This window comes from Physcomitrium patens, chromosome 9, assembly GCF_059467195.1.
Source record: "Physcomitrium patens ecotype Gransden chromosome 9, ASM5946719v1, whole genome shotgun sequence".
Lineage (NCBI taxonomy): Eukaryota > Viridiplantae > Streptophyta > Bryopsida > Funariales > Funariaceae > Physcomitrium > Physcomitrium patens.
In genome coordinates, this window is record NC_143418.1 from 2,193,230 (window position 1) to 2,211,951 (window position 18,722).

Here is an 18,722-nt window from a genome sequence, read left to right on the forward strand (position 1 = left end):
ATTCTTGGAGTAGTAAGTACTTCAAAAACTTGGCTACATTGCTCTCAGATAAAAGAATCTATAAACTCAACCCGGGTTAGAAAGTGATAACAGCAATATCTATTAAGAATATTGTATTTACTTTTAGGATACTATCAATTCTTTCCTATGTTGATAGAAATTTTAGACATTTCAAATAAAAATATTAATTTGGTTCTGAAATGATTTTATAATTTATAAATTGTTGCGCCTCTAAGATAAGTGGTTAATTAGCATTGGTTTTCCATAGTTCCAAACTTTGTAATTAGTCACATGCAATTTATGATTTTACAATGTCTTTCTACTCTCGCTATGCTCAAATGAGTTAGACAATATTGAAGTTCATTGAATTTGCTTATTCTTTTCTTTTCTTTGAATGTTGGTGATTGGAGGCAGCAATTCAACCATGAGTAAAGATCATGTTAGCAAAGATTTCATAGTTGGCAATGGAGCCTAAACTTTGAGCAAATTTTTTTTATTAGAATTTTAGAAGCATTTTCAACTATAATAAGAATTACTATACAAAAATTTAACTCTAGGAATTTTATTTCTTATTTTTATATGAATTTTATTACATTCAACTTCATATGTATGTATATATATATATATGTATCAATTTTTATGTATAATATATATATAATTTAATAAATATTATTTAATAAATAAATAAATAAATAAATAAATAAATAAGTAATTTTAAATTTTATTAATTTATTTTGGTTTGTCAATTGTAACAGTTTGGAAAAATTGAGCTTTTTGTTGTAGCAAGTTGTTGTAAAAATATGTATAATCATGATCAATAGAAATGCATAGATATAGAATATTTTTATTAAAGTATTAGGGCATTATAGTTTGATTAATTAAGCTATATATGCTCATTTTTATTTTATAAATATTATGTAATTTTATTAAAATACTTGAATAACAAGATTTTATTAAAATTTTATGGAGGTGCAATTTTGATAATTAAAAGCTTATTCTAATTTTTTGGTAGAAATTATGCTATTATAAATAGTCTTGCATTAACTATGAATCAAAAAACAATTGTTCAACAATAGTATATATAACATAAGAGAGCACAAAGAGAAGCCTAAATAGTTACAAGTGGTGAAGCCATATATAATTTAAGAAGGATGGATGTTTTGTATCCTCATTATAATGCACTGCATTAATTTGATGAATGCTTCAAAAAAATGCTCTATTCAATTTTAGAATAAATAGAAAGTTTTAATATTTAATAAGAGAGTTGTTATCAAAAAAAGGTATTGATCCAGGTTATGCACAACTCTATATTCACAATGCATTACTTATATAAGATAGAAGAATGAGATGTAATTGTGGTTTATTAAGCCAAATTACATGGAAAATTGGAAAATTTTTGAAGAAGAATAATTTTTTTCTTAGATTATATAGATAAGTACATCAAATATTATCTTAGGTGCAGATTGAAGGAATAGTGGAAATAAATCTTGCTGTTTCTTTTCACTTCATGAATGAAAGTGATAGATGCTAATATAATCTTTTTGTTCCTTTTAGAAAAATTGCTATTATATTGTTTAGAGATGGATTGAAGCATAGTATACTTTGTGATATTATTATGTGCCTACAAAATATTATACTATTAAAAAAAATTCATTAGATTCAACTTGCTTATTTGCTCCTTCATTATGTTCTTTTTTCTCTACATAAAATCTTTGAATGGCATCTTAATCTAAGGATGTAAAATGTAGTGATGGATATTATTAAAAAAAGAGAAGGTATCAGACAAGAAGATTGGAGATACAACAACCTTATACAAATAAATAATTTTACTTATTAATTTTTTTTAAGACCTATCAAGTATTTCACAATTTTAACTAAAAGAAAGCTATTATAAGAATTTATGGTTGATGAATGGGCATCAATTGAGCAATCATGTTTGCAATATCTACATTACAATCAAAGAAATCTACATAATGATTTATACCAAGGATTGATAGATGTTATTATAACTCATCAAAGTATTAGGCCTGAAGAAAGACAATATGAATTAAATAATTTAAGACGTAAGACCATACTTTCATCATCATATATTAAAAGTGTAAGATATATGATAGAAATACTTTAAGATTCTATGGAAAATACAAGGTTTTATTAGCATCTTGATATTTTTATAGCAATGATAGCAAATCTAAGATGGTGAAAAATTTAGAATGAATTACTTCAAGGACAACAAATAAGTGACTAGCCAAATTTGGTTGCTTGTGTATTTGAGCTTAAAAAACATGCAATTATAGAAGATATAAAGAAAGGAGTTGTCTTTGGTTATGTTATTGTATATGTTTATATCATTGAGTTTCAAAAGAGAGGTCTAGCTTACATATACATCTCGATTTTTTTGGATAGGAAATACAAGATTAAATGCACTATAGATGTACATCACATGGTTTTTACAAAATTTCTAGATAAAGATAAGAATCAAGAGTTATTTGAAGTTATTCTATAATGCATGGTATATGGTTCATGTGGAATACAAAATCCTCAAGCACCTTGTATACAAGACAATCATTATACAAAGAAGTATTTAAAGGTGTTGGTAGAAGAAATAACAATAGATACCAATGGATATCCTCAATATAAAAAAAATAGTAAATGAATGTTTGAAGTTCAAAGAATGATTGTTGACAATAGGAATGCTGTTTCATTTTATCCAAAAGTATCTTAAAAGTATAATTGTCATATTAATGTTGAAATATTTGCATCTATTTTTATTATCAAGAATATCCAAAAATACTTCTATGAAGGCCATATTTGCATTACAATGCAATTTAAAAACCAACAAAGCAAAATCAAATAATATTTGGATTTAAGATACATTAAAATTCCAAAAGGTGTTTAGAAATCTTTTGGCATGTGGGTCTATGAAGAAATACTAAATGTTGTTTATTTAATCATTCATCTTCTAAGAATGCATCAAGTGGTATATCATCCAAAAAAAAAGGTAGCTACAATTTTAGAATATATTAAAAGACAAAAAGAAAATATTAACTTCATTTTTTTTGAGACATGTGGAGCAATGGTAGTGGCAAGATAATATACATACTAGCAGTTTTGACAATATTTTATTTGGCATAAGGCAAAAAAGATGTATATATTAAAAAAAAAAAAAATTCTATTGAAAGATTATATTTTGCAAATCCGACAATGGCAAAAAGATATTATTTGAACCTTCTATTAATCCATATTAAAGGTCCATAATTATTTGAGCACTTAAAGACTATTCATAGAATTTTCTATCTAATATTTAAAAATACATGTACAGCTTTGGAATTGCTTGAAGATAATAGAAAGTGGCAAAAATATTTCAAAGAAGCATCAAAAATTCCATCAATTGAAGGCGTTGTTTGTTGTATTATTATTACATAGAAATCTCCTAAATCCATTAAATCTATAGAAAAGATTTTGAAAAAGCATCTTGAATGATTTCAATGCCTATTTGTAAAAAAATATGGAATTAAAAATCCAACAAAAGAATAAATTAAGGATTTTTTTCTTTTTTTGGATAAGATTTTGCAAGACTTAAAAAAAAATACTTAAATAGTTTTTTCTAATGCCATTCTCAAAAAATAATTGGAATGCAAAAATTGATAAAAATTAATTTATTGTTTAAAAAAAACATGAAATATTTAACAATTAAAAGAAAAGTTGATTTAAAGAGATGTATTTTTTATTCAAAAAGCAAAAATTTGAATTGATTTAAAGGATCAACAACTACTTGAAGACAATGCCTCCAAACTAAGGTTTGTTACTAAGCCAATTTTATGAAGGATTTAGTTTTAGCCATATCACTACCATTTGGATGAATCTTTGAATATATTTTTTCATAAATGTGTAGTACTATGTTATAAAGCTATATTCTAAATTTTGTGGTATTTGAATTATGGATTTTGAGATATAAAGAAAATAGTGCTTGGATACTTGCAAATTGAGATTTAGAGCACTTATTAGTATTTTCAAGATATTAGAGGATTGGGAGCTAATCTATAGCTATTTTTTTGGAATAGTAAATCTTAAGGATATAAAATAAATTTTTAATAAATTTAAAGAAAAATGAATGATTTCATTAAGAAGTTGCAGATCTTAAAGTTAAAAAAATAAAATAAAATAAAATAAAATTCTTGTAAATAAAGAAGATGTGAGAGGTTTTTGGCCACAATTTTGGATCTTTTAAATTAACTAAGGGATTCTTAAAAGCCAAGACTTTATATGTATATATTGAAGATGGATATATAGAGCTATGATAAAATTTTGATATGATGTTAAGTTTTTGAAAGGAAATTATGGATTTTCTTTAAAATTATTAAAAACCTCATTTATTAGCAAATGGCTAGTTATGATTTGATATAGCAAAGAATATTAAGAATTTTAGGTGCTTTAGAAAGCCTTATGTATAAACCTTCTTAAATATAAAAGGTTTTATTAGTAAAATTTCTTTTGATATTATTAGATTTATTTGTCATCTATAATAAAAATAAATCACTTATTAAAACTTTGCCAATAAATTAAAATTAAACTCTATACAGCTAGGTACTTAATGTATTTGAACATCATAAATTATGCTATATGATACCATGCAACTAACAATTTTTGCATAATACCTAATAAAGGTCTTATTTTTTCTTCAAATCCTTCATCTTATTTTACAATAGAAATTTATTTAGGACCAAAAAATTGCAAAGTCTTAACCTTATCAAATTTAGAAACCTCAAATTATTTTATAGACACAGACTTTGTCAAAAAAAAAAGAAATTTCATTAGTCAAGAAAACTAAACATATACATATAGAAGTCATAGATGATTGTTTGCTATCTTTTGAAGATGTTACCTATGAGACTGTTCTTTTCCATGTAAAAACTTAAGATTATAATAATATAGTAATATTTAATGTAATAAGATCTCTCTTCAATCTTATTATTTTAGGATTATTGTGGTTAGAAAAGCATAATATCTAAATAGATTAGATTTTTCAAAACCTTAACTTTTTTTGTAGTTTGATCTAAAATTTCATTCATTAAATAAAAATACATAAGTCTAATATATCCAAATCCTTATTAGTAGGTACAAAAGTTTCCATGCATGCAACAAATAAAGAATCATCTTTTGCTATATATGCCATACTTATTTTTGATGGAAAAAAGACATCAAAAGATATTTCTAGTCAGATTCAAGTTTTTTAAGACATTTTTGAAAAAAAAATAAAGATATTCTTCAAGAGCATTGATACTATGATTGTTCAATTGATTTGCAAGAAAGAACTGAACCACCATTCAAATCAATTTGCAACTTATTGCAAAATAAGTTGTCTATACTAAAAGAATATATTAAGAAGAACTTACTAAAAACTTCTTATGCCATTTAAAATTTCTAGTAGAAATTTCCATCTTATTTGTAAAGGAAGAGGATAGATCTTTATAAATGTGCATAGACTATTAAAGACTTAATAAGATTAACACTATAAATAAGTATCTTCTACCTGAGATTTCAAAACTTCTTGATGAAGTCAATTAAGTAAAGATCTATACAAAAATAAATCTATAAGGAGCATATAACCTAATTTACATCAAAAAAAGACATTAATAGAAGACTACTTTTTGAACTAAGTATAGATATTTTGATTATAATATCATGCTTTTTGGACTCATAAATATATTAGCTATTTTTAACATATCATGAATAATATTTTTTATGAATTTTTTAATAATTTTTTTGTCTATTATTTAGATGATATTCTAATTTATTCTAAGAATAAAAAAATATAAATTTTATGTTTGTTGTATATAATGAAAACTTAAAGCTGGAGGATTATATGCAAAGATTTAAAAGTGTATATTCTAAACTATTCAAGTTGATTTCTTAGGATATATTATTTTCAAGAAAGGACTAATGATAGATCTGAAAAAGGTCCAAACTATCATAGATTGGAAGATTTCAAAAACAATTACAAAAGTATAATATTTTTTGGAATTTTTTAATTATTAAAAAATCTTCATCAAGAACTTTTTTTAAGTTATGACATCTCTTGCATGCCTAATATGTAAAGAAAAACTTAAGCAGAGTAAAAAAAACTAAAGCATCTTTTGAAGCTTTGAAGATAATATTTATTTTTGTACCAATTTTATATTAAGTTGATTCTTTAAGGCATTATTCATGAAAATAAATGCATCAGACTTTATTATAGGTATTATTTTGTTATAAATGGAAGCAGATAATAAATTCTACTTGATAGTTTTCCATTCTAAGAAATTTTTAATAGTCAAAATTGACTATAAGATCTATGATAAAGAAATTCTTGCAATTATAGATTCATTTCAAGAATGGTGTCATTATCTAGAAGGCATCTCAAGTCCAATCACTATATATATGGATTACAATATCTCAAATATTTTGTATCAACAAGTATTTTGAATCATCACTAAGCTTGTTGGAGCATGTTTTTATCAAGATTTGATTTCAAGTTCACTTATTGATTTGAAAAACAACAAGATTTATCAAATATCTTTTATAGACATTCTTATCTTATACCAAAAGAAAGAGATGCATCTTTTGATCAACAAAGAAAAATTCTCTTAAATCTAGAGTATTGTTACTTTTAAGCAATAAAATCAATATTAATTGTTGATTGAATCTTTTTCTAGTAAATTCAAATGAATATATCTTCTGATCTTCTTATTGATAATGTTAAGAATAATTCTTCTAAATCTCATGATACTTTTAAGTTTGAGTTTTAAAAAAAAAATCTATTTTATTTCAACAAACAATTATACATTCTAAAAAGAAAGCACAATTTTATGGTTTTTTAAGCTTGTTATGATTTTTTAGCAGTCAAATATTTTGGATACAACAAGACTTTAGAGCTAATATCTAGAAATTTTTGGTAGCCTCAAATGTTGAATGTAATCAAAGACTTTGTATAATTATATGATATTTTTTTAAGATCAAAAACTCTTCATCATTAACCTTGTAGACTTCTTCAACTATTACCTATTTTGGAATAATTACAATCTTTTATTTTTATGGATTTTATTATGAATCTTTTAGTCTTAAGTTTGTATGATTTAATATTTATGATAATAGATTGTTTTATCAAAATAGCACATTTTGAACTATGTACAAAATCTATCATAGGTGAAGAAATGACTAAGCTTTTATTTGACAACATCTATTGTAATCATGGATTGCTCAAAGATATTATATCAAATAGGAGGACTCAATTTGTATAAAAATTTTGAAGAATAATTTTTAAGATTTTAAAGGTGGATATAAAGCTCCTTTTGACTTCTTATTCTCCAGTTAATGGATAAATAAAACAAGTCAATTAAATTCTAGAATAATAATTGAGATATACTATCAACTAGGATCAAAATGATTGGATAGTTTTTTTGCCATTGACAAAGTTTGTATAGAATAATTTAATAAATTTTTTATTCAATAAACATCTTTTTATTAATTATAATTATCATCTACAACTTGATACTTTTAACTTTTCAAAAGTTAATAATCTTGTAGTAGAAGTTTTGGCAAATTGTTTATTAAAGCTACATACAATAATAAAAGCACAGTTAAAAGAAGCTTGAGAATAATAAGATCAATGTAGATGCCTACTACAAAGGACAATTACAATTCAATATGGATGATAAGGTATGGTTATTTCATTGTAATATCTAGACTGTTTGTCTTTTTAATAAATTAGACTATTATATGCCTAATTTTTTTCTTATTTGTGAACAAGTCAATTTTATTGCTTATTGATTACATCTACCAAAATTAATGAAGATCCATCTTATATTTCATGTATCTTTTTTTGAATCATATAAGACAATGAATATCTTTGGAAGAAGACAAATACCACTTCCTCTTATAGAAGTAAATAATAATAAAAAAATTGAGATAGAAGAAGTCTTAGATTCAAGGTAGTGCCAAAATAAATTAAAATATCTTGTTCATTGGCATGGATATGATATTAATGAATGCACATAAGAATCAACAAAGAATCTTGTAAATGCAACAAAAAAGATTGAGGCCTTTTATTGATAATATCTATCAAAATTAAGATAAAAAAGCAAGATGCATGAAAGTTAATAATTGTTGTTTGTAGACTCATTTCTAAAAGGAGAGGTAGTATTACAAATATATATATATTTGTTCCAATAATTATTTATATGATTATGTCAAAATAGGTAAAAATAGTTTAATTTCATAACATCTTTTAGAAAAACTTCTTAAAAGATTCATAGATGTGATTTTGACTTTATACATATTTGTAGTTGATTAGTAGGTTAGAAACTTGGTCAACAAGTTAATCACATATCACATATATTGGTAGCTTGTAGAACAAGTTAACTTTGTGGTGCATATATAGAAAACTTATCTTACAAGTTAAGATATATGTCTTGCAAAGTCAACACATATTGAAGGTCCTATAGAACATTTTCATGTAGCTCCTAATTAAATAGTATATATGGATGCAAGAATTAAACCTTTTCACTCTTTTTAATGTCTTTCTAGTTGTTGGTCTTATTTGAAGTCTTTCTAGTCTTTTTGTCTTTAACAATAGTCATTCTAGTTTAATACTATGTCATCTTTAAATAATTTTTTAGTCTTTTTGAGTGATATAAGAGTGTATTGATCTTTTAATTCTTTGAGATTTATGTCCTTGACAAAATTTGATCTAGATATAAAGAAAATAATGTAGTTTATATTACAACCATTAAAATTTATGTTTTGTATTAAGATAATTGATCAATAACGTTATGTACTTTATGACTCTAATAATTTTTTACTATTATTAAGTAAAATGATGATGCACTAATCAATAAATTTTTTAAAAAATTATAATTTGAGATAAACAAATTCATGCTGAACTTATTTGATCTTAAGACATTAAGCCAAGCAATTAATTTTGTTGTAAAATATAACAATTGACTTTTTGTATTTTGATTTAAAAGTTGTACAAGTAGACTTAAATATTTTTATAATTCAATGGCTATACCAATGTCTTTTCAATACATACATTTAAAAGTATAAGACATATATAATGACACAATATATTTTAAATATTTTATTGAATAAGAAAAGATTTGACATTGTTAAGGAGGATTATGCTTATATTGTAGTAAACCTAAGCACATTACTCAACATTGTCTGAAGAAGCAACTCAACCACAAAATAAAAAGCATGGTTATGAAAGAATATAATATGTCAAAAAACAAAATTTTGATGCTACAATAAGGACTAAGTGGCTTGAATCTTATATAATATATAATAAATATCACATTTTTTTCTTCAAAATTCTTTGTTTTATAATTGATGTTTATTTAGGACTTAAAAATCATAAAATCTTTGTCTTATTAGATTCAAAATTTTCAATTTATTTTTTATATAAAACATTTATTCAAAAATATAGTATAAATTTAATAAAAAAAAATAAACTTATATAGGTAGAAATCACAAATGATTATTTTTTGTCTTTAGAAGATGTTATTTATATAATCATTCTTATAGACATACCAAAAAATAATCATAATAGTATAGTGATATTGAATACTATTAGATCAGTTTTTTAATTAAATTATTTTATATTTATTGTCTTAAAATATATAATTCTTAAATTGATTAAATTTCTTGTAGTCTCAATTTTTTTTAAAGCATGATTAAGACCTTTGGTAATTATATAGAAAGTCATAAACCTAGTACAACCAAATTCTTACTTGTAGGTATAAGAGCTCTCATGTTTGCTATAAAAGAATGATTATTTTTTGTAATTTATACTACAATTATTTCTAATAGTAAAAAGACTTCAAGTGATATTCCAAAATACTATGAAGATTATTAAGACATATTTTGAAAAAAAACATAAAGATTTTTTTTAGTATTATTTTTATAGTTGCTCAATTAATCTTTACGAAGTAGCTCAACCGCTAATTGGACCAATCTATAGTTTATCACAAAATGAATAAGTTCAAATCAAGAGATATATTGATAAGAACTTAGAAAAGAATTTTATGCGCCATTCAAAATCTCTAATAGAATCTTCTATCTTGTTTGTAAAGAAAAAAGATAGATCATTATAGATTTTTATGAGTTGTAAAAGACTCAATAAGATTATTGTTAAGAATAGATATCTTCTATGATTGATATTAGGACTTCTTAACTAATTGAATCCAACCAAGATCTATAAAGAATATATAAGTTAGTATACAATAAAAAGAGATAAATATAAGGTTGTATTTTGAATTAGGTATGGACATTTTGAATACAATGTCATACTTTTTGGATTCACAAATGTACCAATTTCTTTTTTAAATATTATAAATTATATTTTTAAAGATTATTTAGAAAAAAAAAAAAAAAATCATCTAAATAATATTTTAATCTACTCAAGGAATAAAAAATATATAAATTTTATATTTTTTGTATATTATAAAAACTTTAAAATATAGTATTATATATCAAGATGAAAAAGTGTGTATATTATACTAATTAAATTGACTAATTAAGATATATTATCTCAAATAATAGCTTTATGATAGATCCTAAGAAAGTATAAATTATTATAGATTAAAAGATTCTAAGAAAAATAAAAAATATCCAAAGCTTTTTGAGATTTTTCAATTATAATCAAAACATTATCAAAAACTTTTTTAAGTTGCATTTCTAGTTACACATTTGGCTTATAAAGAAAAATTTAAGTCGAATAAAAAAAATGAGTTAATATTAAAAGCTTTTAAGTCAACTTTTAAAATACCTCTAATTTTAAAATAAAAAGAATTTTTTAAAACATTTTTTATGGAATCAAATGCATCAAATTTTACCTTAGATTTAATATTATCATAAATTGAAGTAGATGAAAAACTTTATTTTTAAAATGTTTATTCAAAAATTAACTTTTTCAACTAAGATCAATCATAAGATCTATAGTAAAGAATTCATTGCAATTGTAGATTTATTTCACAAATGACATCATTATTAGAAAGAAAATTCTTGTCTAATAATTATTTATACAAATCACATGAATCTTAACTACTTTATGTCAACATATATTTTGATTTTTTTCAAGTCCATTAAAACATGTCTTTATCAAGATTTATATTTAATATTATTTTTGAGCCAAAAAAATAGCAAGATTTGATAAATGCCATTTTTAAACATTCTTATCTTACATCAAAAGAAAAAGATGTAACTTTTAATCAACAATAAATGATTATTTTAAAGCCAAAGTAATTTCATCTTTAAGCAATGAAATCAATTTTGACTATTGATTCAATCTTTTTTAATCAAGTCCAATCAAATATATCCTTGGATTTTTTTATTTATAATATTAAAAATAATTCTTCTATTTCTCATAATACTTTCAAATTTCAATTCAAAAACAATCTATTCTATTTTAAAGAATACATATGTGTTTCAAAAGGTGAAGCTTAATTTCAAGTTCTTCAAGTTTTTCATAACTTTATAATTGTAAGATATTTTAAATATAACAAGGTATTAGAATTAATCTCAAGATATTTTTAGTAGCATCAAATGTAGAAGGCAATTAAAGACTTTATATAATCATGTAATGTTTATTCAAGAACAAAAATTACTTATCAGTGATCTTATAATTGTTTTTAACCACTTCTTATACCAACACAACTATGGTCTTTTTTTCTATAGATTTTATCATAGATCTTTTAATCATAAGTTTTTATAATTCTATATTTATAATATTAGATTATTTTTATTGAGATAGTTTATTTTCTATTATCTACAAAATCTATCATATATATATATATATATATATATATATATATTATATTATTAAAGAATATTATATTAAATAAAGAGATTCACTTTATATTAAATTTTTAAAAAATTCTTTTCAAGATATTAAGAGTGGTCATAAAACTATCATCAAATTTATATCCTCAAATTAATAGACAAATAGAATGAGTGAATTAAGTATTGGAGCAATTTCTAAGATGCACCATCAACTAACATCATGATGATTTTTAAATCTTTTTTCTATTAGCAAAGTTTGATTACAATAATCCAATACATTCTTCTATTCAAAAATCACCATTTTGTATAAACTATGGTTATCGTCTTAGATATGGTATTTTTTATTTTTTCAAAGTTAATTATTTTACAATAGAAGATCTGATAAATTACTTATAAAAACTGCATGTAACAATAAAAATACAACTAAAGAAATCTCAAAAACAACAAAACATCACGATACGTATTTATTGCAAAGATTATCCTCAATTTTACATTGGTGATATGGTATTGTTATTGTATGATAATCTCAAGACTATCCTCTCTTGTAACAAGTTGGATTATTATAGATTGTAACTATTTCTTATTTGCAACCAAATCAATCTAATTGCATTTTATTTATACCTACCAAAGAATATAAAGATCCATCCTATATTTTATATATTTCTTCTTGAGCCATATAAGATACTGGATATATATATATATATATATATATATATATAATAAAATAAAAACAAATACCACATTTTCATTTTAAAATGGATAATAATTAAGAATAAAGGATGGAAGAGGTCTAAGATTTAAGGTGGCACCAAAATAGATTCAAATTTCTTGTACATTGGTGTCAATATGATAATAGTGAATATACATAGGAGCCATCAAATAATTGTACAAATGTAGTAGAAAAGGTTAATATGTTTTATTGAAAATATCCATCAAAATCAATATAAAAAATCAAAAAAATCTTTAATATAAAATAAAGCAAGTTTAATGGAAATTTCATTCTATTTTTTATCTTTGTTTGTTATTTCTTTGTATTTGTAGTGCTATTTTTTTTTTTTACTATTTTATTTAAAAGATTTTTTTTGAATTAAAATTTGAAAGTATTATGAGATTTAAAAGAATGTTTTTATATTATAAATAAGAAGATCTAAGGACATATTTGATTAAACTTGATTAAGAAAGGTTGAATCAATACTCAAAATTGATTTCATTACTTAAAGATGAAATTACTTTTGCTTTAAAATAATCATTTATTGTTGATTAAAAGTTACATCTTTTTCTTTTGATGCAAGATAGGAATGTTTAGAAATGGCATTTGTCAAATCTTGTTGTTTTTTTGGTCCAAAAATAATTTTTAAAATAGAATAGTAAAAAGTTTAAACAATCACCTTGATAGTAGTTGATAGTACATCTTAGAAATTGCTCCAATACTTAATTCACTCATTCTATTTGTCTATTAATTTGAGGATAAAAATTTGATGATAATTTTATGACCACTTTCAATATCTTAAAAAGAATTTTTTTAAAATTTAATATAAAGTAAATTTCTTTATTTAATATAATATTCTTTAATAATATATAATAGTAATATATATATATATATATATATATATGTGATAGATTTTGTAGATAATAGAAAATAAACTATCTTAATAAAAATAATCTACTATTATAAATATAGAATTATAAAAACTTATGATTAAAAGATCTATGTTAAAATCTATAGAAAAAAAGACCATAGTTGTGTTGGTATAAGAAGTGGTTAAAAAAAATTATAAGATCAATAATAAGTAATTTTTGTTTTTAAATAAACATCACATGATTATATAAAGTCTTTAATTGCCTTCTACATTTGACACTACTAAAAATCTCTTGACATTAACTCTAATGCCTTGTTATATTTAAAATATCTTACAATTATAAAGTTATGAAAAACTTGAAGAACTTATAATTAAGCATCACTTTTTAGAACACATATGTGTTCTGTAAAATAGAATAGTAAAAAAAAATTCAAGCAATCTAAGCATATGATCTTTTATTATTCAAATCACATTAAAGTTATAAAATCTTACATGATTTATAAATTTCCATTTTTGAAGGTCATAAATTAGGTAGAATATATTTATATAGAAAAATATCATATATATCCTTAAAATATATTGAAATATCAAAAATATCAATGTATTTTTTATAATAGCAAATCTTTCTTTCACTTTTGTGATAATATCAAATCAGTTCTTCAACCTAATAAGATATCACAACTATTCTTTTTTAAATGCACATGGCTCCAACTTGCTTGCTACAAAGAAGTCAACATGCCTTCTTCAACATTGTTTAGCATATAAATTTTTTTTAAAGCTCTTATTTCAGATTATGAGTCAAACAAGCTGCTTAGTCTTCTAATGGTAAACATTTATCCCACTTTTACAAAACACAATTTGATACATTGGATGCATAAGTCTCAATCCTTGCTTCTCACATACCATGGCTCTCAATGTTAATACCACCTTAATATACACCCATGACAAGAATCCGTATCTTAAAACCTAATAACACACAACAAAACATGCATTTTGAAAAAAAAATCGAAATAGTGTCAACCTGTTTTTTTTTTTTTTTTTTTTTTTTTTTAATATAACTAAAATTTGCATCCAACCTTTTTTTACTATCGCAAAAGTATGTACCAAAAAGTTATATTAAAAACTAGAGCTTGAATTTTTGTTAGTCTTTAATATCCTTATAGACACAAAAATTATAAATGTAATGTAGCATTGCATCAAATTGAGACTCATGGATTTGTAAATCACAATCACAGCAATGTAATTTTGCATTGAGAAGTCACTAAAGTAATCTTACATGAGAAACTAGAATTAGTGGTTGTCTTGTAATGTTGAATAGAGCAATTAATCTTTTAAGAAGTTTCTTGTAGCATGATTTCTTAAAAAAGAGATCCGGAACTATGTCCCATAATTATTTTTTTCTAGTAATCTATGGAATGTGGAATTATATTAGAAAGCTCCATCAAACCATCTACCAAATGGTAAAGACATAAATCCAACAAATTTTACAAGATCTATGATACTATTTGTTGATTGTTGGTTACTTGAAAGCTCTACCTCTTTCTTATCTTCCAAATGCTTCTCTTAGACCACCTTTGCCACAAGTTGGGAAAAATTAAGGCTAACCATGTTCCAATTTTTTTCCAAAATGCATCTTTTATTGTGTGTTGTAAAGTTTTAAGACATGGGTTCTTTTCATATATATATATTGAGGTGGTATTAATGTCAAGAGCCATGGCATGTGGCAAGTGGTGGTTGAGACTTGTACTCTCAACATATCAAATTGTGTTTTATAAGAGTAGGACATATGCAAACTCTTTGGAAGTCCAACAGCTTGTTTGACCTAGAATATGAAGCAAGGGCTTTTATAAAATTTTATGTGCCAAAAAGTATTGAAGAAGGCTTGCCAATTTCTTTGCAATAGGCAAATTGAGCCCTATTTGCACTTAAAAAAGAATAGTTGTGATATCTTATTAAGTTAAAGGATAGATTTTATATTATTACAAAAGTGAGGAATAGATTTGCTATTGTCAAGAATGCATGGATATTTGTGATATTTCAACATATTATAGAAGTATATATATATATTTTATAAATTTTTATAGAACCATTACTTTTCAAAGTGGACTTATACATACAATGATCCTTTTTCTTTTGATGCAGAGATGTAATTTATATTTATATATATCTATAGTTTTGGTAACGGAAATGAAGCATCGGATGGGATCACAGTTCCGTTGGAGTTCAGATGGACGGCGGAGGAAACGAGGCAGGACGCCCCCGTCCCGTTGGCTAGCGGGCGGCTCGGGGGGATGCGAAGTGGGCGGATGAATCCTTTTATCCGGAATGTTTCTGTTTTGTTTGTTTTTTTTTTTTTTTTTTTTTTTTTTTTCTTTTTGAAGGTGATCCCCCGTCTCACACACTGTCCCTGGATTCTAGATTGTGGCTGTGCCCATCGGGCCATGCAAATTCAGTCCGGGAATCCGCCCCGCTGTCCATCCAGTGGAGCCCTGCTGTCACCTTCGCAACACGAGTCCAGTGTTGGGTCCTTCTCTGCGCTCAATTTCTTTTGCTAAAATTATTCCAACATTTGGTCACCAGCAGATTGTTAGATATATATACATATATATATATATATATATATATATGTTCTAGGAGAATTTGTGACGATTTCGAAACCCTGCGGTCCAGTTGTCGAGGTGGGTCTTCATGGTTGCAGAGGAATGTGGAGATCTAGCAGCGATTTGAGGGCGGGAGGTTTTGCGCTTCCACGAGGTTTTGTGGGTCGTGGTGGGAGAGGTTGCATGGCAATAGCCGTGGGAGTTGCTCCCTTCGGAGCCCTTGCCACAGTTCCAGCTGCTGGTTCTGTTCTGGGGAGAAGCATTAGAGCCAGGAAACCCGCCCGCGTGACGACTTCGTTGCGGCCATCGTGTCATGAACTAGCTTTGCCCTCATCGATGTCGCATCAGCGCTCGAGATCTGGTCAGAGTCCCGCTTTTACTATCTTCTGCGTTGATTGGGAGTTGAGGATTGTGATTGTATTTGCATTTGCATCGTAGGTCAAGAGCCCTGCTTTGAATTGTTGATTGAGAATTGAAGCTTCTTCCAAATAGCTAAACGCGATGTTGGATTCTGTCGTCGTAGGCCGAGTGACGGATTACTTAAAAAGTTGAATCTTTTTAATTCTATTATGCCCGATTGGCTGTGGGGCTTGTTTCGATTCCAATGGGTAATAATAATTCGACTTGTAAGTAGATTACAACTCCACAGGTGGTGATTTGTAGGCGAGGTATCCGTTTTCGGCAAGCGTTTGCCATGAATCTGTTTTAGGTCATGAATGAAACACATCAATCAGACAGTGTTTCCGAAGCAACTTTGATCGAGCTAGAAAGTTGAGCTCCATCATGAGCAGACAAGCACCGTCCACATTTGGCAGAGACATTTTAGAGTCTGAATTTCGTAAAGCATACACTGAATGGTGCATTGATGCTGTGCTTGTGTAGCTACCTCGGCGTAGCTCTGCACCATGCTCAATCCACCTTTATGATAATGAATGATTAATTGCAGGAACAGTTCAAATGCTGTGAGATCATTGATTGGTCAAGTGCGTGTACTCTTTTGCACCTCTCGTTTTCCGTCTAAGTGGTTTTATTCTAAGTTTTACGAAGTAGACAAGGATGTGAATATCTTTACATGTGCAAGTCACTTCGATTAAATTGTTATTAGTTTGGATTGCTTGTTGCAGACCCATTTAGAGTCGCGGCAGATGGTAGCGGCCGTGGTCTTGAGGATGGAACCACTACATCTACCGTTGACAAAGAAGCTGAGAAGACTGAAGTGGACAGGCTTATGGAGGGGCTCTCGTTTGGCCAGCTATGCGACGAGTTCGAGTGCATTAGCAGTCCTGCTGTAGAAAAAACAGCACGGCAGCTCGTTAAAGACATTATGGACCTTCGAGAGGGCCGGAGATCACTGTCAAGTTTTGGAGTTAATGTGAAATATAAGGTACGAGTATTTTACCACTGCTCATTACATGTAGTAAGGTTTCAGTTGACGAATCGATCATGTTTTTGTGTTTACTCGCATGCTAATTTTGGATGACACTGAAGTTTGTGGCATGGACTTCTACAGGACCCTCTTCGATCATTTAAAGGACGAGACAAATACAGGAGTGCAAACTGGATTAGTACTGCCTTGGAGAAACCCTCAGTGGTATGTTGTTAATTTAACCGAATTTCTTTTTTCTCTTCGCTGATTGTTTTTTGACATGCATTGATTGATGAGTTCTTTCTGGCTTTCCAATCACAGGCGACTATGATTTGCTTTTAGTAATGGACTGTATGGAGTTGTTTTTAAGATTTTACTCCTGAGATTTCTGTCGGATTGTGCACCATGTTGTGACGAACGATTAACTTCAGCTTTCTTCTGGCCCAGGCAGTGCGTGAGATGAAGATGCTGTCCACAAGCGTACTCAACATCAAGTGGACCTTGACAGGGACACCAAAGCTTCCACCAGCGTCTGCTCTGGGTGGTAAAGTCGTGTTAGCTGTGAATTCAACCTTCACAATGAACCAGATCAGTGGGCAGGTTGTCTTGCATGAAGATCAGTGGGACTTGTCAGCCTCGGATCCAGCTGCACAAGCTTACTTCTGGACGACGCGACTGGCCTTCTCAGCCGTAGAGGGAGGCAAAAATCTAGCAGATGGTGTTCAAGGAATGGCCAAGCAACTGGATAAAGGCCAAGAAAACAATTCTATTTATCCGGATCCATCGGGCGACCCAAGAAAAGTAAGCCCTAATATTCGCTTAATTCTGCGTCCACTTATGATCATGTAATTTGCAATCTTCAACTACTCTCAGAACTGTCCTGGTGTGCATTTTTGGGATATGTTGTATCATACGATAGCTTACACTCTTGTGAAGCATGGAGCAGTTAACAGTGTTCAACTGTGAATTTTAATTTTTGTGCAGTTTTTTCAAATGGAAGACAACGGAAAGGATCTTTACCAAATTGGCTTAGTGATAGCACTGATATACTTATTAGTGCAGTTTCTGAGATTAACTATCTGAACATTCGGATGTATCTTCAAAAGCCTAACCATGTATTTTAGTGTAATTGCATGATGGTCGCAGAATGTAGATAGGATGTCATCTACCGGAACCCTCCTCTTATGGTCGATTGTTTTGGAGAAGACCAGCTTGTACGTTGATTGAAATTGACTCTGACCACTGCTTCATGAATAGTGATGAAGCTTGTGTTTGTTCTCGTTTCTATTTTGAAGAAATTATTTTTTATATAAATGCCATTCAAATTTTGACCGCAGCATCAGCTATATCCGTTTTACGAGT

General features: G+C 26.7%; 1 protein-coding gene across 1 annotated transcript; it reads left to right on the forward strand.

The window, feature by feature from the left end:
* The first annotated feature begins 16,050 nt into the window (after window positions 1–16,050).
* Window positions 16,051–18,696, forward strand: LOC112286950 (uncharacterized). Its single transcript, XM_024529429.3, has 5 exons — window positions 16,051–16,355; window positions 17,119–17,378; window positions 17,505–17,585; window positions 17,808–18,161; window positions 18,345–18,696. Exons 1-5 carry the CDS (start codon window positions 16,097–16,099, stop codon window positions 18,441–18,443), a joined length of 1,053 nt encoding a protein of 350 aa, XP_024385197.1. The 5' UTR covers window positions 16,051–16,096; the 3' UTR covers window positions 18,444–18,696.
* Window positions 18,697–18,722: the final 26 nt, after the last annotated feature.